The sequence below is a fragment of the Uloborus diversus genome, chromosome 5 (genome assembly GCF_026930045.1).
Source record: "Uloborus diversus isolate 005 chromosome 5, Udiv.v.3.1, whole genome shotgun sequence".
Taxonomy (NCBI): Eukaryota; Metazoa; Arthropoda; class Arachnida; order Araneae; family Uloboridae; genus Uloborus; species Uloborus diversus.
This window is the reverse complement of record NC_072735.1, coordinates 10,969,623-10,996,767: the sequence shown is the minus strand read 5'-3', so window position 1 is coordinate 10,996,767 and position 27,145 is coordinate 10,969,623. Positions and strand designations below refer to the sequence as shown.

Sequence of the window (27,145 nt, the reverse complement as noted above, 5' to 3'; positions counted from 1 at the left end):
AATTTCATAATCGGTAACATCAGCTAAAATTGATTCAGGCCACTCAAATGCCCCCTTCCTGTTTGTAATCAGCCAATAAATTTCGAGAAACAGCGTTTTGGAAAACTATTGCTCTTATCAACCTTTTATAAAAAATGATAGACGCATGCTTGATCTATCTTCCATAGTCTCAAGATTTATGTATCACATTTATTGGGCTTCAAACAGAGGGGGTTCCAGTCACAAAATGTATCTGTTTGAAGCCTGTAGAAGGATGGATTTTATCCCTTTATTCTGGTTTCTGTCTATTTTCATAAGCAAGAGAAGACGGACGACTGAGACACAAAATAGGCTTCTATTGATTTTGTTTCAATCTCTTTCTTTCAGGTTTCGATAAACGAAGTTTTCTTCAGATGTTGGGTGTAGGGTTTTTGCAATTTGTCGTGAGAAGTTTCAATGGTCTCCTCTAGAGAATTTGAAACAGAGTAGATAGGGGGCGGGGCAGTGCATCAGAAAGTTGGTTGTTTGTGGAGATGATCGCTCATAGAAGTTTCAATGTACATGTAATTTTCATTACAGTTCTTAAAAAAGAGCTAAAGCTGAGTCATTCAAGAAAACAATAACAATACTGAACAAAACAGAGATAAACAGGACAATTAGATAAAAATATTTAAATCATATTGAAGTTTTCATACCTTACTAATGGTGTTGCTGGGAGATGAATGAGGTGAAGTTGTATGACTTGTGTGATTTGACTGCTGAGTTCCATGAGTGGGATGAATAGGTTGTGTAGTACTGGGAGGGCCAGTTGGATGTATGGTAAGAGATGTTGGACCAGTGCTCACACCTCCAGCACCCATGGTAGTACCTGGAATACTGACTTGAACTTGTTCATTGGGTTGCACTTCAATTCGATAACCGGGAGGTAGAAATGTATTGAAACCAACAATGAGTTCAGGATGCCCTCGAAAAAGATTAGATACTCTTTGAATAACACCGGGAGTGTCAATGCTGAAAGAAAATGAAACTAATTCAATGGGGCAGAAACAATAGTATAGATTAATCAAAATAGTTGAATCAGTTTAAATTTCCTCTACTTTTGGTCAACAATAAAGAATGTCCCAAAAATTTGCTGCATAGCTAATTATGCATAAAAAATAATCTTAAATAGATAGAACAAGTGCATCTGTTTTTTCTTGTTTGCTGTCACCTTGAGATAAGGAAGATGGCCAACATATCTTTTTTCTCTTCAAACTAACAACATAGGTGCCATTTTTAATGAATCAAATATATGTAACTGAATATTAAAAATAGAAATTTATGAAACAAACTGCAGATATGCACTGCTGTATGCTACACTACACCCTGCTGATAGCCTATTTGTAAAATATGCAAAAGAAAATGATTTTTAAAAAATTGATTGCATTTGAACATTACTTTTACAAAAGTATCCTTAGAGCTCATCACAATGAGTCAGGAAAGAAAAGCTTCACTGTGATCCTAACTTTAGATGTTAAGTTTGGCACATAAGGTTGGAAAAGTAGGAGTTAAATCAAAATGTTTTGGCAACAAAATGTGACTAGTTGTTTCTGCACTGTATTTGGTATTCAAAAAGAGCATGGATTTTTTTTTTTTTTAATTTTCAGTTTTATCATTTCAGTGATAAGAAGAAAAAAATATTGCATTTATTTGCCTCTTAACAAGGCAAGGTAAACATCAAAACTGCAAAAAAAAAAAAAAAATCTGATTTTCATAGCAGAGGCAGAGATTCCATTTTTCAAAATGAAGGGGCCAAAAGTATAAACAAATTCCTTTAAGTAAAATAATTTTATAGTTGCATTTTAAGCAATATGATAAACATACTATAACAAATCTTTATTAATAACTATAAATTATTTGAAACACATAAACTTAAAGTAGCGATTTGGAATCGCTACTTTAAGTTTGTATGTTCAAATTATGTGTTAATTCCAAATTTAACTTTTTGACAATTTTTGTTCTCGAAAAAAACAGAATTTCAAACAAAAATTTTGAATTTATGATATTAATAAAATGAAAACGTAATTTCATTTATTTTCCTCTTAACAAAGCCTAGTAAGCATAAAAATTGATAAAAATTCAATGGTTCTACCAGGGATTCGAAATGTACAGTGGTCTGCTGCTTCTGGACCACAATAATATTCATCGGACTGACAGAATATAAATTTTAAAGGTCCATTTGACTAGGGAATTTTCATTTTTACTTTGTTTTGAAAAATTAGAAACATTACCATTTTTTGAAACTACTAAAAGAAAATTAGCATCTTTATTTGCAATGCTGAGATTTACTTTCAAAAAAAGATAGCTTGCAAAATTCTTACAGCATTTCAACATATTGTTTCTGCCACCCATTGCCTTCTCAGAGAAACAGATAATGTTTTGTTGACTGAATTTAATGACCAGCATTTGTGAACAGAAAGATGCCTGTAATCTGTTTGTCTTTTCCCTTAATATTTTCACTTTTTAAAAACAGGAAGCGAGAATGGACCACTGAAAGTGGTTCAAACCAGTGAATTATTTTTGTAAATTTCTACGCCTGCTCATATCGGATGCAAAGAGATCGAATTTTTCAATATAAGGCATCAAAAGCATTAAAAGGGCAAATAAAAGATGCATAAAAGTTGAAAAAAGTATTGTGACATGTCTGCACTATAAATATTGTTAATGATTACCTACATAATTGATAAAAATTCGGAGCAAGGGAAAAAAAAATTAGATGGGGAGATAAAAGCACCCAACAAAAAGGACCGGATTTAGGGTATTAAAACATGAAGAAATACCAGAATTCCAGAGAGAATATCGGAATTCTGGGTCCGGTCCAAAATTTAGTCAACCCGTTTCCTTCTCAATTTAAAAAAAAAAAATCATGCATATCAGCTGAAATTTTAATCAAGATTTCAACTTCTATGCAAATAGATTAAAATCAGCTGCATAAATAAATTGAATGTTCACTTTGAATAAATGTTCAATATAAAACATTACTTTGAAATACTTTATTCTATTTTTGATGTTTTCTCACAAAATACAATTCCTCCAAAAATATAGTTTTGGACAGGACGGTAAAAACCAGGGTTTTTACTGTAGTGCCCAAAGCTTTGCCAACCCTGCTTATATTCTACAAAGCTATGGTTTTCTGAATAACATAATACTTTGCAATCTAATAAATCTAACGTCTTGTCTTAACGTGTGGTGGTGGAGAGGCATTTTGAAAACTCAACATTAGGCGATGGGAAGCGTTGCTCGGTATCATATAGAACAACGTTTGGAGATAGTTTAGAGTTCAAAAAGTAATTTTGACATTTTTTTGGTCTTCATTTCTCGCTTAAACCTGACAATTCAATTAATGTCTTTGGTAGTGTTGTGAATTTATTTTTAATAATGCTACCAACTTATACACAAGGATTTTTTTTATGTGATTAGTGTTATTGGCAATTATTTTATGAATTTTTAAAATGAATACTTGAGGGGAAAATATTATCAAATAGTTATTATATATACATTTTTTGATCACTAATATTGCAGTAAATACACATTGATTATATTAGATTCCTTTGGCTTTGATGTACTTCAGGACAGTTTAAGAGTTTCAGACTGTAAAAGTCACCCGTCCTATCCAAAACCCAACCCTTATGCAAACCTTAAAAAACAAATAAAAAAAATTAAAATAAATAAAGGAATAACAATTATCAGTACAAAGAGCAATTCAACGAGCTAAGGTATTACTTGATCTGGACATATTTGAAAGGTTAAAAAAGTACAAACATACCTTTGAGATTTGAACTCTTTCATTATGTCGAGAAAATCGTTATATACTTGGGGTTGATTGCCAAACTTGTATTTCACTTGATCAAGATAAGATAAAGCATCTTCTACTTTAAGCCTCTGAAATTGCATTTGGTGCCCTTGCATTTGTGTTACATGTGCCTAAAAATTAAGATGCAATATTTCATTTGAAAATTAACTACACTGCTACTACTGACATAAAATGCATTAACTATGATCAACATATAGTTACAAATGTTGGAAAATAAAAGATCAGGAGATGTAGCATACAAGATTAATGAAAACTATGAAACAAAATTCCTTAGAAGGGAAAAAGCAAAAAAAAAAAAAAAAATCTTGCAATGAAAATTAGAACTTTTCCTAACTAGCTTAAAATACTTCGCACCTCGATCAGCAGGAAACTTACTTCAAAATACCTTTTTTTCTTTTCTCTGAAGTCTGGGAAGGGGAAGTTTTCACTAATTACAATATGTCATGTTTTTGCAATAATGCATTAAAAAAATTCTTAATACTATTTCAGGCTCAAAATAACTTCTGGTGAATTTTTGGCAACCTCTAGCGAAGCATGTGGCTGACGTTGACACGTTTCCCAAACATAAGTTTCTGGCAGAAATTGCAGTGGATGATTACAATCAAAACCCACAACTGACCTGAATGAATAAAAAGGCACTTCTTAAATTTTGACAGTAAAAAATGCATGCGTGCAGTTTTTCTTTTAAGATACATGTTGATTTTACCAGAAAGGGCTTTTAGTTTTAGATTTTTCATTTTAACACATAGAAAACGTATTTCAGGAGCCATCATGATAACTAGATTTAAATTTCTATTTCCAACACTGATTTCTTGCACTTTTCATGCTTGGGTTTTTAACAACCAGACAAGTGTAATTAACAACCAGACAATAAAAAAATCCATTAGAATGTGTGAGTGAGTATTTATATTTTTAGTTTCTAGTTAAAATGATGGGATAAAAAAGAAAAATACCAGGATTTTATGTTTTGGTTAGGTAAACTATTTTGAACATTTGGATTCATGTATCATGACTTTTAACTTTGAACTCCCTTTTTCACTTAATTACTCAAATTATACGTAAAGTAATAAGGTGCTTACAAAGGAAACATATTTTTTAAGCATTTAGGGAAAATGGGCGTTTTATCAATGATGTGTAAAAAAATGCATAATTTCAAAAAAATGGCAGGAAAGTGAGCAAAATTCTTCTGGTTTCTGAAAATCAGAGGAAAAAAAAAGACTACTGTTCCTCCAGGATTAATTACTAATGTGTAAAGGTCCCGTTGGATATGGCAGATTAGAATTTTGTGAAAAGCCTTTTTTCGCTTTTGTGACGGGTCCAATATTGAACAAATATGCTTATTTAACAGTAGAATTACAGCAATCTTTGTGTACCAAGAAATACCGTGGGGGTTATTTTGACCATCTGAAAAGAAATCTGCATAGTTCCCTACATAATGTTACATATTTGAAAAAAATAGTTAAAAATTAACATATTTATAATCAATGCAGTTTATTTAAAGGATGCAAAAATTTTCAGGATTTATAATAAAGTAAAAAATTTTTTTTAAATACCCTTAAAATAACTTGCGCTGCTTCAATTACAGTTCGGAAGCTAGTGGCTAATGCTCCCTTTTATGTATAAAGTCATTATGAATACTTGAAGCTTTTGCAATGATACATTCTTATAGGCATTTTTAAGTTTCTGCTCTGTTTCAGAGGCAGTAAATGATTTTAAATTCTTTTCCTAAAGGGGGGCACTTACCCACACTTCAAGGTATAAGACAATGAGCTTGGGTTAAAAAAAAAAAATCTTGAAAACTTAATATCATTCCACAGCACGCTGATTAAGGTTAAGTCAAGGGAGGATTGAGCTTTTCATGAAAAGACAAAGGAACAGTAAGCAGAAAAAGTTTGTTTGGGGTCAGAAAGGGTCCTCCCGTAATTCTGATGTTAAAACTCCACAATATGTGCAAATACATTGTCTTAAAAGTGAATGTTATTTTTATCTTTTAAAAAAAGAAAAATGAGTCAAAAAGAAAGTTTAAACACATTTGTCAGTTAGTGCAGTCTCAAAAATCTAAGGTAATTAGGGCTCACCTCACCTTGGATAACTGAAAACTAGGATTTTATCCAGAAAATTCTTAGAAATTTAAAATTTACACTACTTGGAAGACATAAGGAGGAGCACCTTTTACTTCCTTTGTATTAAGAAAAGGTACTATTCACTAAAAAATTATCCCTCAAATTTCAATTTAAGTTTTCTTTTAATTGCATCTAAATAAATTTTGACTTAATTTTCTCACTTATTTTTTGACTTTTTGATACTCGTACGTGTGTGCAAGGCAAACAAAATATGCATTTTGACTATCCTTAATCCATTTGGATGAGTTTTGTCATGACGTGTGTATTAATATGCATCCAAGCGTATGTATGTACCTTGGGCTACATAAAAAAAGTTAGTTGCAGGAAGGTTTCAATTTCCAAAAGGGATGTTAACACATTATCGACGGCAAATCAATGTCAATTTTATGAATTAAATTATCATCTCCAAGGAATCTTTTAATCTATATCTTATAGTAGATGAATATATTGTGCCACTTAGGGAGCGATGCATAAACCAACCTCTCAATGCATTTTTATTATTTACAGTATGCAGTTAAGAAGCTTTACAGTAACAAAATATTACTATTTTTAGATTTTAATGAAAATCAAATTTATTTCTCCTAAAAAATAAAACTTAAAATATAATAATTAGCAACCTCAGATTAAGTGGAACCTCGAATTTTCAAGACTAGGTATTTCGAGACTACTGTAGTTTCATTAAAAGCAAACAGATTTTTTTTCTGCCAAAAAAAAAAAAAAAAAAAAAAGATTAACTAATCCAAAGAAAAATCTACATACCTGTGAATTTGCTTGTATAGGGTGCACTATTTGTGTATTACTATGAGCTTGTGCTTGTGATGGCAATGAATGGTGAACAGTTGATGAAGTTTGATTATGACCATGATTACCCTGGGCTAAAGTTGTAGCAGCTGCTACACGAGCTCTAAAGATTATTAGAATATGATAAGAATAATAAAATGATATCTATCTAAGTTATAAAATATATAGTGAGGTTTAACATGAAGAAATATATTATTCTTTAATATAAATTTCAACCTTTTTTTTTTCGTTTTACTTTGCCCTAAAATATTTTTTGAAAAAATAATAAATAGTGAGGGATTATGAACAAAATAAATATTATAACCACTTGTCAACTTTTTAAAACAAGCATCAGTAAAACTTTTATACGAACACTTCCATCACATCAAACTTAGTTTGCTTAAGTGAAATTTAAATTGCACAAAATGAGGAAAATCAATAAATAAAAGACTAAAGTGCTAATAAAGTTAAAATATTCAATATTTAAGTTAACTTATGCTATCACCACAAAATTTTGACAAAAACTTAAATAATGAAAGAATTTCCAAATCCAAGTTAACTTGCAATATTTCAACTTTCTCATAACTTTATGATAAAAACTTTTTTTGTTTTCAATATTTATCAGCATTTCAAACATCTTTAATAACCAACATTTTAGATTAATTGTGTTTTCTAAAATCTTGATGAACTAAAAAAATATACACTGGTACACATCAATTCAAAATTTACAATTGGTACTGGTTTGAACTAATTTGAAAGTTTTAACTGGATCAAAAGCTTGCAAAATGTTTGTAGCAAAATGACAAGCATACAAATCCCTTTAATTGAACCACCTGCTAATTGGACCAAATCTTGAAGAACCAAAACATGTCCCAATACACAAGCCTAATATTTGCTTTTGAGGACCAAACATACATTTAATTGGACCAAAGAATATGAGACAAGTTTTAATGAACTTAATAGCTACTGTAATAAAAATTAATAATGGTTCTTTGTAACTTTAATTAAAACCAGCAATATTTACAGGGAAAAAAATGTTAACGAAACCCCCACTGCATGGCCGCACTGTTCCAGCAGAAATCAAAATCTCACTGAAATTAAAAATTTCTTCAATTTAGTTAGCACGTTCAATAATATCTAAATGTTTTCAGAAAAATGTTTAGCTGTAAAATACGTAATTTACATTTCATTGGAATTTTTAACAATCGATTAGTACTTTACAGCACTTATTTTTTCACTCTCACATTTTTAGTTACTTCCGTTTGAATCGAATCAATACTGACTGGAAGGAATAATTAAAGCCTTAAATAGTCAATCAAAATAAATGGTGACTGAATGGTGTATTGCATAAGTTAGCAAAAACTCACGAGTTTAACAGAGGTGGATGCAGTTAGATTTTGAAATATGTACAAAATTGAGATGAATGCAGAAAAAAGGCTCAAATGTGTAAACTTTAAGCTTGATCTGTAAGGGTTGACAAGCATGTTAAAAGCACAAGAAATATTCTTTAACAAATTATGTTGCACCGGGTGATTTTAATTAAAATACTCCATGCAAAAAGAATCCAATAAATAGAGAAGGGGGTTGATGGATTGCTACCACACTTGAAGTATGGACTATATACCAGGGCTGTGGAGTCGGAGTTGGAGTCGAAGAGTCGGGGTCGGACTGATTTTGGGGTAAAGGAGTTGGAGTCGGAGTCGTTAGAAAACATGCCGACTCCGGGCTCCTTTTTTTCTTTCCTTTTCACTGACTCTCCTTACATTTTTTAAAAACTGACTACCAATTGGTTAGATTACATGTATAAAAAGATACTAATGAGAAAATAACTGCCATTATGGCAATCAGCCAGCTTGAGTGCTTACCGAACTTTCTGTAGCCGTCCCCTATTTTGCTTGCTTTTTAACGGAACTAATAGCAATTGTCAGCAAACGGTTTTGTTGCCTAACATTTTCAAGTAATCACTTTCAAATAAAAATAGAAATATAGTGTTTTGTTCGATCTCAGTTATAAAATAGTAAAAGAAATGTAACAAATTAGTAAGTCGAGGCCCGTAGCTAAAATTGAAACGTTTAAGGGTGATCGACAAATTCAAAGAAGTTCTAGTGCGAAAGCACGAATCAAAAAGATTCGATGAAATATTCTAATGTTTTTTTCTTTATTAAGACTTTCTATAAGCTTGGTTCTCACTAAAAAGTATGGAACAAAATAAGTGTAAATGATTTCTTGATTACAACACTCAATAATTGCAGTTAATCTTAAAATCTTCATATTAAGGTTAATTCTAATGCAGCCAATAAAGTTTAAATTAAAAATTTAGCGAAGTGGAAATATAGGTATAGTAAAAGCTATTCGTACAAATTTGTATACCGCCGCATTTCGCGTAAAATTAGCTCCTGACGTATATGTGCCTTATTTTCGTTGAAATTTTATTGATAAAATATAATTTAAAATATATTCACGAAAATTTTCAGAATTAAAATGCTTATATTTTTTATAAACTCTGAAATTAACTTTGGGTGTCCGGTTGGTTTGTCCCGGGATGTCACCCGGGACAAACCACCCCTCTCAAGAACTTGGATTTAGAAAAAAAACTTTTTTTCTCTCAAACTACAGTTTTCAAAAATTGAAAGCACACGATTTGATCAATATCTATTTGTTAAACATTAAAGGGGGGCAAATTACAGATAATTCTTTTCAAATTTTTTAAAGGGATTTTTAAGTCATCTCACTTTTTAACTCGTAACTATTGGAAAATGTGATTTTTAAATTGAAATTCTAACGTAGTATGCGTCTTGGGTTCACAATAAAAAAAAAAAAAATTTTATAGAAAGGAATTAATATTTCAATCTTTGCTTAGAGGTTTCCCCCCTCCCCTGAAGGGAGAGGGAGTTGAAAAAATACAATTAAATTTTTGAAAAAAAAATCCGGAGTCGGAGTCGGGCGTTTAAAAATCCAGGAGTCGGAGTCGGGGTCGGAAATTTTCCTTCCGACTCCGCAGCCCTGCTATATACAAGATGATACTAGAACTATAGAATTAGCCAAAAGAATGAAACAAAGCAAAAAATATAAAAAATTAATATTTCTCAGACAACAATTTTAGTTAAGCACTGAATTGACACAACTGAAATTCTCAATTTTTTTTTTTCAAAATTTTATTTCATTTATACAAAAGAGAAAATTGTAAACAAAAATCTAGCAAAATCTTTATTACTAGTATAAATTACCAGAACATAAACATATTTTTAAAAAAACTTACTGATAGCCTGATGGAATTGAGAACTGTACACCACTTTGCATTTCAGAGACTAATGTTGAACCTACAGCATGGACAGTTTCTTGTATCAGAGCCAATGGCTGCCTTGAAATCAAGGGCTTATTAGTATTATTGCTGCCCGTTCCTGGTGAAACGGGCGCATTTACAGTTCGATTGGAATGATGAAATGAAATAGTTGGCGCTGATGCTGAACCAGCTGTGACAGAAGTTGTCGATGGAATGTTCGATGCTCCCACACGAGCATCTAAATCAGTAAAGATTCTGGAAGCTGTGTTTGATGTTGAAAGTGGCAAAGTACTATTGAAAATCCCACTGTTCGTCAAACTTGAAGAATGATCATCGAGGTGTCGCCGCATTTTTTCTTGCGAACAAAATCAATCTATAAGGAGAATACTTAACTGTAATGCAAATATAAACTCGAAGAAAATTCTTTGCAGTACAGCAAAAGTCCATAGTTGTAAAAACAATAATATGAATTGAAAACAGCACTTTACAGCACCAGGGATCTTACCGATTTTTTTTAATTTAAAATCAAGGAGTATTAAGAAGTTTTCAGTGAGTGCTTTCAAAATTTTCAAGGAGTCAATATTTACCTATAAAAAGATGTCCTTTTAAGGGTGAACAAAAATATTATGATAAAACAACAGTGCTTTCAAAGAGTCAATATTTACCTATTAAAAGATGCTCAATAAGAGTGAACAAAACTACTATGTAGCAGGGTTAGCTAGGTTTTGGACAACATGGTTTTTTAAGGTCCTGTCCAAAACTATCCGAAAGTGTCCAAAACTACATTTTTAGAGAAACTATTTTGTGCAAAAATATCAAAGACAGAACGAAATGTGTCAAAGCTGTCTTAATTTGAATACTTATTCAATAGTGAACATTGAAGTACAAATATATATGTAACTTAGTTATACAGCTGATTATAATCTAGCTACATATAAGTTGAATTCTTTATTAAAAATTTTAGTTTGTACACATGATGTAATTTCAAATTTTTTAAATATAATAACAACCAAATCTTTCAACATTTTTGTATGTGTGCAAATGAAGGTGTTCAAAATATTGTGCAATAATTGACAATTTTGTAACTGAAGGGGAAAATATATATTTAAGAGTCTTTTACAGCTTTATGAAGATTTTCATCTCTTGACTATGGTGCCATTTCATGATCTAAAACTACATTTCCACCAAACAACTTCAGGAAAATGCCAATAATTTGATTCTAAAAATTGTCAAGCAACAATAGTTTTTATTTATTATAGTTACAGAATGTATTGTATTACAAATATGAATTGAAAAAAGAAATTGTTCAAGTGAAAAAATAAAAATGATCATATATTTAATCATCAATTAAATGTTCTTTAATCTATGATTTGAAAAAGAATTTTGGTTAAAACATAATGTAAAACTTAAATGCAAAACCCATTTTAAAATATTGAATTTTTTTCACCTAAATATTACATATTTAATAACATTCCTTTGAGTTATGAATGGAACTGAAATTAGTTGTCTCGGTAGTGTTGTGAATTTCCTTTCATAACTCTACCAATTGTTACATAAAGAAGTTTTTATATAATAGAGTTATTGGCTTTTTTTTTTAAATTCTTTTTGAGTAAAATATTTTTAAATGAACATTTTGGAGAAAAATATTATCAAATACTCACTAATTCAAACTTAATAATATTTCTACTTATGCATTACAAATATTGCAGTAAGTACAAAACGAATTTATTAGATTACACGCCTTTAGCTTTAGCATACTTTCGGACAGTTTTGGACGGTAAAAACCACCTGTCCTGTCCTAAACAAGTTTCAGATAATCCAAAACCTAACCATGCTATGTGGTAAAATCTTGCTATTTACTTGAATAAATGTGGTTACATTCATTTGTTTTATAAGTTTATAAAACTTATCTAAATAAGCAGTCCATGAGACATATTTAAGTTTTATTTACAAGATTTTCAAAATATGTACAGCTCTGGCAAGAATACAAATAGCTTTTTTTTTATGGAATTCGACTATAGCAATAGGTTTAAGTTGTTTCAAGACTGTCTACAATTCTTGATCCAATATCTTAGTAAAATATTGGCCACTGTATGACAAACACTCTTGTCAATAATGGATATCAAAATAAAAGGTAGGGGCATGCCCTTTTTGTGTGTTATTTCATTCATTTAACCAACAGTGTGCTGCAACCTCTTAAAATTATTTGGGGGAAGGAAGGGGGAGGGGACAAAACTTCACTAATTAGTGAGAAGTTAATTAGAATTGTTTTGAGAAAGAAGCTTTTTCAAAAAAGAAGTCAATTGTCAAAACACTGATTTAAATTAATGATGAAAAAAAGAAATCTTAGAGGACATTTAAATCAAAAAATTCCTTAAATCAGGGAATAAATTCTACTTGGACTTGGTGATCTGAGTGGCACATGAATTAATTTTTGTTAAGAGGGCGTAATTCAACTTACGAATAGTTTTGACTAACCTCCTTTCAACAAAAAGCGATTCATAAGTAACAAAATATATTTTTATCATAAATCTTCTTAAATACCCAATGTGCATTGGCATAAACAATGGAAAAGTCATTATTATTTTGCTTCAAATATATTTAGATATATACAAATTTCTAGCATTTTGGATGAAATTGAAGTATTGGCTAAGTTTCTTTAAAAGAAATTAAAAAAAAAAACTTAATAACTGCTTAGAAACATAGAAAGTACAGTTAAAAAAGAATGATGCCAGAACAAAACTTACATTCAAATAGTCCAAACCTCGGAACATGGCTCATATATAGCCTACGTAATAACACTAAGACCTTGGATCCACTAATGCAACAGATACATAAAAGTATCCGTAGCAGGAGCTGAAAGAACAAAATAATGGCAATAAAGTAAGCAGTAACTGTAGCACAGAGGTTGAAACAGAAACTAGCACTCAAAATTACACATTTATGGTGTAATATTTACACAACTAGGGAGCTCCATATTTATTCTTTTGGTCCATAACACATCTTAATAACAATGAGTAGGGAAAGAAAAAGTTCAAACTGACTCAAAACTTTAGGCGTCAAATTTGGCAACTAGGGTTGGAAATCTCGGTGTTCATTTTCTTTTTTTTTTTTTTTTTGCAAAATGCAACTAACAACTCTTTATTTCTTATACCTGTCGTAACTCAATTCAACAATTTGTATTACTTACTTTAGAATGTTAACATATATTTAAAACAGGGCTTGGATTTAAGGAATTAACAAAGAAGTAGTGACTATTGTCAGAGTTTGAGAGAATGAACATCATTTCCTTTTATTATTCTATTGTCTCGTTCTCACTTTTCAGTGGAATACACAACGGTAGTTTTTAAAAAAAATAAATATATAACATATTTAGTACACACATAACCAGCAATATGCAAGATAGTTACCATATTTATAAGTTGTTTCCCTTTAAATGATAAGTTCTATGTTCAAACAGTAATTTCACTGTAAATAATTCTCAGTAAAATCTATGTACGCTCAAATTTATGTGAAAGTAACTGATTTTGAAGCCACACTTTTTCAAGAGATCAACATAATTAAATGAAAGTACAAGGCCATCTTGGAATTGATCTCAATCAATAAAATAGAAAGTCAGCTAAAAGGATAAGTCAAAGCTATTTGGATGTATGAATGAAGAAAAAGGGGGAGAGGGGGAATGGAGATTAGTTTAAAGCAGGGTTTGTTGATTTAAATCAGCTTAATTTAAATCAAGTGATTTTTTTAACAAAATTGTTGATTAAAATCAGTTGATTTTATTTTTTTTAAAAATAATTTTTCATTTTAGATTGTATTGCTCTAAATTTAACTACGCTGCATCATAGAATCTTAACTTCAATTGGCAAAACTACCTAGATCCTTCTTTCTGTGTGGGTGACACATTTTCAGACTTCTGCAGTATTGCGTTTACTCTAAAATTAGTTCAGAACAAAATAACAGTTTGCAATTTTTCTTATACACCATAACTACTTTAGTTAAAAAATGTTCAACAACCTATTTTACACTAAAAACACACATAATAATGGAAATCTGATTTAGCAAAGTATAAAACAATCACATCTTATCTAAGTATTATAACATTTTTATAAATCTTAAATATTTTTGAATAGTTAGAGAACTTTTCTTAGTTTTAAAAGTAAGCTGAATAGATTCATCTATTGTATGAAAATAAAATGTATTATGTTTAAAAATGTAAAATACTTAGTTACTACAAATTTTTGAACATTAAAATTTTTTTTAGAAAACCGATTTTAATCAAAAAATCCATTTTTTTCGATTATTTAAAAAATAAATAAAATAATGAACCCTGGAGAAAGTAATATTTACTTACCTGTTCAATGTTTGACTGTTTAGCATGGAAGCCAAGACATAGCTGTTGATTTCTTCAAGTACCATTAAATATTAAAGCTATAAGAGAAAATTCTTAGTTAATTCATTTTAAGTATTTTGGTGCTAAATACACACTACAATGTGAACTAAAAATCTACAACTTTAGGTTTTACAAAAACTGGTACTGAATAAAAAATTTATAAAAAAAACAACACATATAAAATTTAAATATTTCCTAGATAACATGAGAAAACAGAAAAGAACAGCTAACCACAACTTTTCTAGCAGCAAAAGCAAAATAATGAGGGAAAACTGAAAATTCCTTTAAAATACTTTGCCTATGTGTTAAAGTTATTTAAAATTATTTTATTTGATAACAAATAGAAAATAACATTAAAATTTTAAATCATTAAGCTTTCTCTCCTTGTTTACCAACAATGATTGTTATCAATCACATGAATTTAGAATTATATTAAATATTACAACAACAAAAATTACTACGTATAATTTAAAAGTTCTAAAAAGTTTCTTGCAATGTTGAAAAAATTGTTGAATGCAGAAAAAAAAAGGTGAGTACAGAGGTGCAGATAGGAGAGAGCGGTACCAAAACTTCTGAATGAATAGGGAGGGATAATAGGAACAGAGAAAATGCAAAATACTACAAAAAAAAAAAAAAAAGCAAAGATAGTATGTGCAGTTAAAATTAGGATATTTCATCTAAATATTGTATAAGTAAAAAAAGTCTCAGGAACATGTTATCATGTACAGTATGTTTTAGAAGTGATTTTGTTTTGAACATAGGGATCAACAAAAACTTAGTTTTATAATGGGTCTTTAGTGTAAAATTTTATATTGACTTTTCATAGCCATATTAGATGTATAATTATAATTATAAACAACAACAAAACAGCAAAATATTTAAGTTTCTATTTATTTCATTTGTGAAGAATAATAGTAATATGGTAAGACCCTTAAAAAAAATCTAAAGCATTGAAATCTGTTACACAGACAGGGAGGGCCTGTCTGTCATGTCAGAGGTCATACATTCCATAAAATTGAGCAACTCTACCCAAAGACAGAGCAGTCAACCACGAAAAATTAAAGATCAAGAAACCAATGAAAAATCCTCCACACTAGAGGAGAGGAAGAAAGTGAAAAAATCTTGTTGAAGAGTTGAAAAATTAATCTCTTGATTAATACAAGGGCAAGTACAAAGCACCATATTTTCGGAAGCTTAATTTGCAGGAAACCTATTTTGACAAAGAATTATAGGGGGAGGGGGGGGGTTCACAATTAGTGAACTTTATTTTATTTTTGCTTTTTTATAAAATTTATATATATTTAAAAAAAACACCATCTATAAATGCAGTTAGCCACATCAAAAGAAAATATTTGATGTTTATGTCTAACATACAATTTTGTTTACTAAATTTTACTTCTGAATAAAGTGAAAAATATATCATTTCAAGCCTTTTTCACTGCTTTTTCAAAGAGAACTAGAAACACAGCTTTGTATCATGGTTGGGTAATACTGATGAAAAATCAATCTCTTGATTCAACACACTAAGCCAAGTACAAAGCACCATATTTTCGGACTGTCAAAAACCTGCTGAAAGCCTCCCAGTGTTAAAAACCCTACGGGAGGATGAGAATTTGCAGAAGAAGCATAAGTAAGAATGAACTAGCAACAGATGTCCGAAAATTTAGTATCTATGTAATTGAGTGGAGGGGAAGGGGAGGACTTTTAGGTTTCTTTCACTTATTTTATTTTTAGTTATGCAGTTTCATTTGCTCTAAATCTTATGATATCAATCTTAGGTCAAAGTACTAAATGACTATGTGCATTTTACTTGGAATGTCTGCTAGTTACCCAAAGCATAAAGATGATATGTTTCTTCATTTTAACTTTAAAGTCACCCAACAGATCACTTAATGTATTATTTTCTTTTCAACATATTTAGAATTCAATAATAGTAATGATAAATAAAATTTTCTTAACAACTTAAATTTTGCATATAAAATAGGTTTTTCACACGAGTTTAAACCATGGTTTAAAGTCAAAAACCCGCCAATTCTGCTTTGTAGATTAACATGATTAGTTTGTCTATTCCACTGTTCAGGAAATAATAAAAAAGATAAACCAAGGTAAGAAACAAAAGCATTGTTGCACCAGTGCACAAAAATTTATAGTTGTCTACTTTTCAAAAGTTTACGAAAAAAGCTTACAAATTAGCAAAAAAAATTTTTTTTGTTTTTTTTCTCTTAATACACATTAATAAAATTGAAGAAAAAAAACAAACAAAACAAATTTAAAAAATTCAATTTTGCATTTGAATGTATGAAATGTAATTTATATTTAAAAGTGAAGATAAATTATCAAGATAAAAGTTGTAATTACTCAAAGAATTTAAAATCTTTCTATTTTGCTTGCCAATTTTTGAAGTTCTTAGGTTTTCTTACATAGTTGTTGTTCTTTTTATGATGCATAATTTTGATGACCTATCATCTATTTTTGTATTTTGAGACTTATGTGACTTGATTACTTAATTATATCATAGGTTCACATATTTGATTACTTAATTATATCATAGGTATATAGATCACATAATTATAATCACAACTAATCTATACCGCTGTTGAAATAAGAAATTTTTTATTTAATCACATAAACACTACAATATGCAACAATTGAAAGATAAAAAAGAGACAAGTTTATGGAATATATTTCCTCTCATAAGCAAGAGAATTAACACATAAAGTTGTTAAACCAAATCATGTTTGCCTGTTGGCTATCCATTACTAGCAAAAATTCAAACAAATGATAATCATTTGTTTGAATCTTTTGATAATTACAGGGGTCGATCCAGCGCCAAATTGGGGCCGCTTTGCGGCCCCTTCACAAAATTCCGCATGGCAAAACGGCCCCATTCACAAAATTCTGCGTCGCAGAAGCGGCCCCATTCACAAAATTCCCCATCGCAAAAGCGGCCCCATTCACAAAATTCCGCGTCGTAAAAGCAGCCCCTTCACAAAAATTTATAAAAAGGCAGCCTTTTCACAATATTTTTTAACCGCAAATGTGTACCTTCCACCTTCCCCCATCTTATCTTTTTGCTTGCTGCGTGAGGTGTTTTTGCTTGAGAGCGTCAGAGGGGGGACGGGAGAGGGACACTTGTGATTGGTAGCTTGTTTTCAGGAAAATCTTAAATTTTACTTTGATTACGCAATATATATTTAGTATTAATTTATGCTGAGTTTCAAAATCCAATTCTAAAATAACTTTAATAAAATTATTTTACATGCTGTTTTTATATTTTTATTTGTTTTGAAGATCTTGATTTCCTTACATTGGCCATGGTAAACGAATTTTTCGCATTTTTGATGTTTACTGTGCCTTGTTAAGAGGCAAACAAATAAAATTTCTTAAATATTTATTAACATCATTAAATTGCAAAGTTTTAAACGAAATACCTACTCTGTAAGAACGTCAAAAGTCAAAAAAATAAACGCTGAATGCTGGTGCAGTATTATTTTGGGTTTTTATTACTTTTAAGTTTTTTAAACACATACATGGAATCTTTAATGAGTATTTCACTTCTGTGTTAAGAAATATGTGATATCTTTGAGTCTGTTCATATTGTATTTATTAGGAGTTATCATTACGTTCAGCAGCATGTGCAATTTTCATTGCTCTAAAAGTATTTGAGAGGAGCAAACAGGAAATCTGTTGTGAGACTTTCACCTTATGAAAGTGTGCCTTGCACATGTATATTTGTAAAAAGCAATAAATGTAATGTATGTGTCAAATTACGAATAAAATGTTAGGGGTCTTACTTCCCCCCTCCCCCAGCGCATTTCCTCTTGACAGCTTTCAGGTATTCTTCAAGAACTTGCAATCACCCCTGAAACCTGTCCAAGGCTTTTCTATAACGATACGACAGCTAAAAATGCTTTAATATAATCTTTTCCAAGAAAAAAATCACGAGAAGGTCTTTTTTTACAAAAATAAAGAAAATTCACAAAAATATTTTGCTTTTTCACAAAAATAACGAAATTTCACAAAAATATTTTGCATTTTCATAAAATGGGGACCCAAAAAATAAAACCTGGATCGACCCCTGAATTAGCAAAGGATAGTTCATTTTCAATCATTAATTGTTCATTATAAGCACTTCATCATATCAAAAGCTAGTTTATGTACAGAGGTGCAAACAATTTGGTTGTCACATGCAGTACATATTTTATAATATAAAACACACTTTTTTAGTTTCAAGTTATTTTATACACAATTTGTATTATTTCTTTTTTTACATAAAACATTAACTGAATAGAAGTTTGTTCAGCTTTACACTATAATATTCATGAGTTTTAAAAGAGAATAAAATCTACATCTTTTGATTTCAATTTTTAATTAATGTAACTTTCTAAAAGATTAAAATTTGATTTAATGCTGAGGAAAAAGCGATATTTCATGAATTTTTTACTGTGCAAATTAATTTTTAGCTATTGATAATTCATTTTAGAAGAATTATTTAATTTGAGATTATGTTAAGAAAACATAATATAAAAAGCATCTCATTACTTTGTATAAAATATGCTATGAAGAGCTGTAAATTAAGATGAAGACATTATCAAAGTAGATTATAAACATCAGATTAACGAATATTAAACTTTAAAATCTTTTGGAGAATATTCATCTTTATTTCACACATATAGCAGACTACTTGCATTATTTTCAGTAATTTTGTAATTTAAATTTTTCTTCGATATTTCATTCTCTCCAAAAAAACGATCTGTCAAATTTTAAAAACGAACGTACTTTTAAATAATGAATAAATAAAGACATAAGAAGTGTAAAAAAGGAAAAACTTTCCTTTTTTTACTGAGAATATACGCGTGAGCACACAATAAAGTATTTCGTTTCGGAAAACATCGGTCAATAAATACCTTGCAAAGTGTGAAATTTCAATGTGATACAAGTGACCTGAAAGCTATGAAGGCGGGCAAAAAGAAAAGCATTACGGCAACTTACAAAATTACGAATTACTGCGAGATCAGGTAGCTGAAAATCAAGCCGATTAATTTCAAACCTAGATCATTTAAGAAAATAGTTTAAACCAACAAGCAACTTAGCATCTATTCCTTCAGATGTTCGCGACAGATATTTAATTTCAAAAATGATTTTTCTCTACACGATTTGAGTGATCGGGTAATTTACCATCTAATTTAAAAAACAAGATCGAAGATTTGCAACAAAACATTACATAAAAATGCATTTGATCAACAAAAAATATCCACATCTACGACTTTAAAAGTAGTAACATTTTTTAAAACATTGCAGAACGCTTTAAATCTGATGAATTTGTTTAAACAGAATACCATTCTGTGAAAAATATCATGATAGAATCTTAGTCACTTACTTTAGTTCAGTAAAAACATTTGAAATTCTATCTGTCGACTGAAACACCGTCGATTTAAATCCAAACCACTCCACGTTTATGGCAGCGAGGGGAACATGGCCGCAATAGAAACGCAAACATATCGGGTAGAGTAAATGGACTCGCCCACAGCTGCTGCTTGAGTATGGACGCAGTGGACAAATCTCAAATACCACAACAATCAATATAAGTACAATGAGCGTAATTCATCAGTCCGAGAACATTACAAGTCAAGTTAGTCAAATATTGAACTCTACATCAGCGAATATATACAATCAACAAGGATGAAAATTCCAATGTGACGAAAACTAGAGTACGAGTTTCCCAAATGATGCTCTGTCCCCCTTTCTCATTTTGGAACCGTCTATTTAGTACGCCATCCTCTCAGAGGCAGCTTCAACATACGAGAGGATGGCTTCGTTCGAGTGCATCGCGTTCGAAGGGGAAGCATGTGTCGTATTTGAAATGCCCCGATTTTTTATTTCTTGGCTATGCTTTACAGGTAAACGTTCGAGAAATAAATGTTAATCTTAAACTGAAAACCTTTGAAATGAGTTTTACAAGGAATTTGATTGAAATCACCATCAAAGTATGGCTGCTGGTTCTAGGGCAACAATTTTTCCTCAAGAAAAAACAATTTTATTTTGATGATCGCTGCAAATAGTTGAAAATAAATTCGCTTTACTGCATAAAAAGGAATTACTCAACTAGACCCCTTAAACTTTAATTAATATCTTGTATAAGTAAAGTATAAATTAACCCAAAGCATTCGAACGAATTAGAACAAAATATTAATCGGATAACAAAACGATAATGGGAAAAAATATCATGAATAATTTAGCTTAAAATAAACATTTGCTTGCGTCAGAAAAGTAATACCACACAATCTTTATTTTCTTAGCCTTTTGAAGCAGTAAATATTCCATTTATTGATTCATCTATTCGAGACAATGTGGGATTACATGTTCCATTATTTATAAATGTCACAGACATTTGGGTTTAAAATGTAAACATAAATACTTTTTTTAACAGCAACTCCTGAATGGAAATTATTATGTATGCCATTGATAAAATCATAATTATCGAAATGTGAAATATTTCAATTAAGCCGCTATATAAATACTTCTGTACAAGGGCTTTAATTTCAATAACTGCATTATACATCTACGTCACACTGCTATATCGTCAGTTCAGCATTTTTTTTTTTTTTTTTTTTTACCCCTTGGCAAGTAGCAAACTGCACTAACTTATTTTCTAATTTGTTTATAGTTAAAATCTCATTAAAGCATACCGTGGTCATAATTAAAATGCAAAAAAGTAAAGGGCATATTTCATTGAACATGCAGAAACGAATCTGTACCGCTGAAATATATTAAATCCATCAATAATATTTAAGTTTTGCAATACATTAGTTCCCTTGTAAGTTAGCAATCTATCACTGGACACACCACGAATTTTAAACGTTGAAACTAAAACTTGGTCGTTTTAATACATGAATCAACTCTGAGTGTTAAAATCATATAGAAAAACAAGCAGTTATTTCTATAATTATCATCATGTTTGCAAAGATTTTAATCAAAAATATATGAACAACTTGAAGTTGATTTAAAAATTGGTAGCCAATATAGGCGAATTGGTTTCAATGTAACGCAACTCTATTTATTAGTAAGGATTTACCAATACATGAAACTAACAGTGTGTTTCTCACTGAATTCAAACTTGAATCACATTTTATACGTTTCTTAAAATCATTTATTCCTGACAAGCAAAAATATTTTTGTAATGGCATTCGGCAAAGGATGTTCAAAACGAATTCCGATTGACAGTTTGGTATTTACATACTTAAAGATTGATGCAAAGTACAAAATGCAATAGAAATACAAACCTTAATTGATGGGTATTTGTTAAGAATTATGGTAAAATGAATAGTTTACACTACACAATCTAAAACCAACAACCAAACAAGGCACCCTCTAATCACCCATGAACACTATCGCACAGCAACCGCAAACGTCACCAATGTTTGGAACCATTCCAACCAATCAGAACTCTCGTGCTATGATTAAAATTTTAGCGCCAAGAGGAACATTCAGCAGTGAATATTTTCAGCCAATGAAAGAAAGAAAGACGAAAGAGGCAGTCTAATACAGTTACAGTTGAAAGTAACATGAGGAGGAGAAAAAAAACATTACTTTTGTTGCAGCTTTGGATATGGAGGAAGAAATATTTACAAATTTGTTCACGAAAGGAATAAGCACGTTAATCCAGTCGAAAACTCGGAATGAAGGAGCATAAAATTGCTCTTAGCTCTTCTTCCATTATGTGCAATGCTGAAGTAAAGCTAAAAAGTAATGTAATGGAAGTAATCCTTACGGAAACTCATAGAAAGCACTTAGCTCCGGCAATGGAATGGTTAATTTATAGCTTTATGAGCTGCGTTGTTTGCAAACTGTTAATTATCGCACAGTATCTATATATATATATATAAAGGTGACGGTCTTTCTTTGTTTCTTTGTACCCGATTGCCAGAAGGCCCCATAGCACCTACAGCCCTGAAACTTGGCACAGAAATTCGAATGTACCCCTGGCCCGTGCACCTCGAAGCCGAAATTTTAAATTTCGAATTAGATTTTTTTCTAATTGAATAATTAAGCTAAATTTTGGCTAATTAGGGGGTAACCCCCCCCCCACTTAGGGGGTAACCCCCCTCCCCACCCCAAACATTATATGTCGTTGGAAAATGTTTTCCTTCCCAAACAAAAGATGATGTTTGTTCCATTTCTCTCAATTAATTAGAACGGGAGATATAAGCGATTCTAATTGAGCCAATTTTCAAGGTTTCTCTTTCGAGACATTGCTATAACACTAGGTCCTCTTTCCAGACAATTTTCAACTATAACACTAGGTCCATTTTCCAGATGATTTTTCAATTACTTTCTTTTTAAACATGTTGGAGGAAGTTGCCTTTGTTGCTTATGAATATTTTACTGTTATTATTTTATTTTAAATTCATTGTGCGTATGTTAATTGATTTTCTTTTTAATTACAAAGTCGCTTGGTGAATTTGGCAATGAATTATGGAGTTTTTTACATTTGAAAGCTACTGCAAATGCAATTTTGATGTAGTTTGTTTTTCTTTAATTCAACGGATTTTCTTTAAATTTTTAGCACAGGCATCGCAGTGCGGGTACTGCGAGTGTTATAATAAGACGTGATTTGATAAAGGATGTGCACTATTGTTACATTCGTTCACCAGCGAAGTTCGAGTTTTCTTCTGGGACTAGTTTTACGCGTTCACACTAACAGACGCTTTTAGGAGACTTTATTTTATACTAAGTTACTAAGTAGAGAGTAGAGAAGATTCACCAGCGTTTTAGTTCGAAATCAATTCGAGTGAGTTAAAAAAAAAATCTGCGTTTTAATTAATTTAGAAGATTTGGGTTTTTCAAAAAAAAAAAAACTCCATTGCATGGAGAAGAATAGTAATAAATGGATTTTTTTTTCATTTATTTTGTAATTTTTGTGTTGGTTAGATATTTTTCAAATGTTCTGGATACCGTCATTAAATATTCAACAAGGCAAAAAGTTCTAAAATTGCACAGAAAAAAAAAGGTCACTTGTAATGAGCGATAATATATATGTATATATAAAGAAAGTCCATTTATTCCATTCTTTCCCTCCTACGGGATGATAGTATTAGCTGGAATACAGTAGACCCTCGTCTTACGCTGGTTTATTTTACGCGATTTCGATAATACGCAGTGTAAGATTTGACACCTTTATTTTATTTTACGGATGAGTTTCGGTTTTACGCGGATGCGGCAACTCAAACAGATAAAATTATCCCCTCTTTCAAAATCCAAACTCCTAAAGATTGCAGATTACGCGTAATCAACTGCATTTTGGCGTGCTAATAATCAAGCTTGGGCCACTGGAGACATTTTATGCGATGGGTTCCAGAGCTCTTTCCAGAAGTAAAGTTATTAAATTCACACAGTTCAGAACTCACTGGAAGAAGAACTTTTAGGAGTGAAAAATGAGACCAAAACCAACGAGAACACCGTCGGCGGTGACACACAACCAAAAACGTTCATATTGAAAATTTTGAGCCATTCCTGGACAATAGAAATGATCTTTCTGATTTGTTAGTGAAGGAAGATTCTATCATTGAAATGACGCAAGTAATCATGGATGCGTTAATGCTCTGCAAAGAATTACAGAGAAAAATTCTTAATGACTGCCAAAGTACTATCATAGCCAGCTCCTCTTTATAAACAGAACACGAAATTAATTTATGTTTTCTTTATGCATGTTGTGCATAAAAGTCGATAGAAGTACACATTAAACTTATTATACAATTAGTCATCACTAGAATGAAGTGCTTTATTATCTACGGAACCAAACCCCTATTTTAACACTAGTAAGGTCTCAATTTAAGCGGATTCGATTTACGCGGCATTTCCGTGGAACGTAACCCCCGCGTAAAACGAGGATCTACTGTACTATTTTTGGGCAATAAAAATATATACGAAATAATTATTTTTATTTATGTGATGAATACTGACATGAATAAATGACAGAAGAATATACAGTAGTGTTGGGGAAGTAAACAAAATTACAATAATGGGCCAAGCAAAACTTGTAAATAATATCAAAAGCAGAGCCGTGTCCAAGGGGAGGGTTTTAGGGGTTAAACCCCTCCCATTAGAGAAACATAATAAAAAACCAAAGAAAAGTGTAAATTTGATTTAAAACTAACTTTAATGTTGAAAAGTCTGTTTATAGTATTTAAAAAAACAAAACATTATCTTTGAAGTTTCCCAGCAATTTTTTTCCTTTTTTCTAGTTCGTCTGAAAATAAGAAAGTCTTCTTCAAAGTGCTGCTCCTCCGAACCCCCCCCCCCCCGCCCCCCGCGCCCCATGCCAATAGCATTATGGAGCATTTCAAATTTTGTTTCCAGATCTTCAGTTTTGCAAAATTTCAAGAAAAAGCCCCCCAATATCTAACAACATCGCTTAAAATTGTAAAAAATCACCTTAACTCGGGTTTGGCTTTGTTTCAGTGTGGAAAGCGCCCTAATGTTTCCAAATATGGTCGTACAACTGCGTTTTTAAAACTCCAGTTTCAGAAAAAATTCGAGCAAGGGTCCTCGAACCGCCTTTTTTTAATATCATCAAAAATTAGGTTTTTAAAACAAAACTTACTAAAAATGTAAGTGGAATAACCTCTGAACCTCCCCCGTTTCTAATATATTAGGATACTGCTTAAGTTTCTTATTATTTTTTAGAAAAATCTAGGGGACAGATTTAAAATCCCCTCCCCGTAAAAATCTTCAAAGTTTGTCTGCAAATGCGTTTTTGAAACTTCAATTTAGAAAATTTGAAAAGGAAAGGAAAAATAAATTTCTATCAATTTTTCAAGAAAAAAAAAGATCAAGGAGAGTCCCTGAGCCCTATTCCTTACCCTAACGTCAATAAATATGGCCTATAATCACGTTTTACGCCTTTAATTTCTACAAATTTCCGCGGAGCCAACCGTCTAAAATTCCGTTTTCAATACTAAAAACTTCAAAATTTTCCGGGAGAGGACCCCCGACTCCTCTTATCAGGTTAGATTTTTTATCAACATGTCTCCCTTAAAACTTATTTTCTAGTTGCACCACTGTTTTACACTCACAGTTTTAAATTATTATTTAAGTAAATATATTTTTTAACTGTACAAATTTGATCCGGATAAACATGAGCCGAATAAAAACTAGGCTTTATATAAAATATACAATAATAGAATTGGTAATATATCACTTAAAAAACACATCTTCTGCGAATTTGAACCTCCCCCCCCCACACACCGATATGCCCCTCATTGTAGCCATTAAACAGAAATGAATTATTTGACCCACTGTTGTATTTTTCTGATAGTGCAGGTAAGAACGATAAAACATTGAAACCAGAACCCCTCCCTTTATGAAATTCTGAACACGGGCCTGATCAAAAGTTTTTGTTTTCTCTGATAATTCATCCAATAACTTATAACTATGGATTGTAACTAATATTAACTGAATATTTACAGTAAAGAACTAAAAAAAGTTATTGTAGAGCAATGCTTAAAAGATGAAATGACTTGAGTACCATAGCAACACTTTCTCAGAAAATATGTTTTAATATAACTTTCAATCTCATCTATTGCTTTGAAACCAATATTACAATTTAAAAGAAAATTAAAACATTTGACTTGAAATAGTTATGTGCCAAAAATTCATCTCCGTGTCATGTGTCACTTTAGCCCCAACATCCCAACAATGCTTTGGAAAAATGATTGTATTCCTAAAAATGATTGTGCAAAAATTAAAGCAAAATGCATCTTGAAGTAAGTTTAGACGTGGTAAAAAAGAAATAAATAGATAAATAAATAAATTTAGAATTTTCGACATCTTAAATTCAAATTATATATATATATATATATATATATATATATATATATATATATATATATATTCAATCACGAGTTGCCATAGGACCCTACTCATAGGGTTTTGTGTGTGTAAACGTGTGTGTGTAGGCATGTGTATATGTGTATGTAGGGCATAGACGCCTCTCAGCAGTGGTACCACTTTCGGAGGCCGCAATTTTACAGTTCGCCCCCCCCCCCCTACACTTCGCTTCAAGAATCTGATTAATATACTTTTTCAGTGTAAAATTTACTTTTATTTGACACCACCCATGATTTTTTTAAATTTTTTTTTAAATTTTGGAAAAGTTTCATGATTTTTCAAGATGGCGGCAAAAAAAAAAAAAAAAAAAAAAAAAACACTTTTTTGTTGTAGCACGGCTGTATATTTTTACTATGTTCACTTCATTTTAAATATCTCATTCTATATTCCGTTTCAGCTAGATATTTCCTTTCATTTGATATCACACATGATCTTTTTTAGCCTACTTTCCCAGTAAAAGTCAGAAAAAGAAGAAAAAAGCATGAAAGAAGGCTTAATGCATCTTAAAAATATCGCAAAAAAAAAAAAAAAAAAAGTAAAAAACAATAAAATAATTAAGTAAATATTGAAAAATTAAAAATTGGAAAGTAGGGTATTGAGATGGGGGAAAATGTCTGTCGGTCTGTCGGTCCGTCGGTCTGTCTGTCTGTCTGTCCTCCTCTAATAACGTTTGAATGAATAGTCCGATTCGAACAAACTTTTTTTTGTTCGAAAGATCTCGGCGAGGACACCTCATTCCCATATTTCACTTTTTGATTTGAACTACTTTTTGTTCAATTTTAAACAGTTCAAAAATACTTAACATTAGCGCCTACGGGGAAATTCAAGGCAATTCCGAACTGTGAGGC

At 30.9% G+C, this 27,145-nt stretch overlaps 1 protein-coding gene across 1 annotated transcript in view; it reads right to left on the bottom strand.

Annotated features, from left to right (window-relative positions):
* Nucleotides 1-19,863, bottom strand: part of LOC129222805 (paired amphipathic helix protein Sin3a-like) — a 56,644-nt gene extending 36,781 nt beyond the window's left edge. Inside the window, exons 1-7 of the mRNA XM_054857351.1 lie at nt 19,789-19,863; nt 14,370-14,446; nt 12,766-12,874; nt 9,995-10,391; nt 6,715-6,859; nt 3,785-3,942; nt 675-990 (exon numbers count right to left, since the gene is read on the bottom strand). Of these exons, the coding sequence (XP_054713326.1) occupies nt 675-990; nt 3,785-3,942; nt 6,715-6,859; nt 9,995-10,368 (993 nt within the window). The 5' untranslated portion in view covers nt 10,369-10,391; nt 12,766-12,874; nt 14,370-14,446; nt 19,789-19,863. The remainder of the gene's footprint in view (nt 1-674; nt 991-3,784; nt 3,943-6,714; nt 6,860-9,994; nt 10,392-12,765; nt 12,875-14,369; nt 14,447-19,788) is intronic.
* Nucleotides 19,864-27,145: the final 7,282 nt, after the last annotated feature.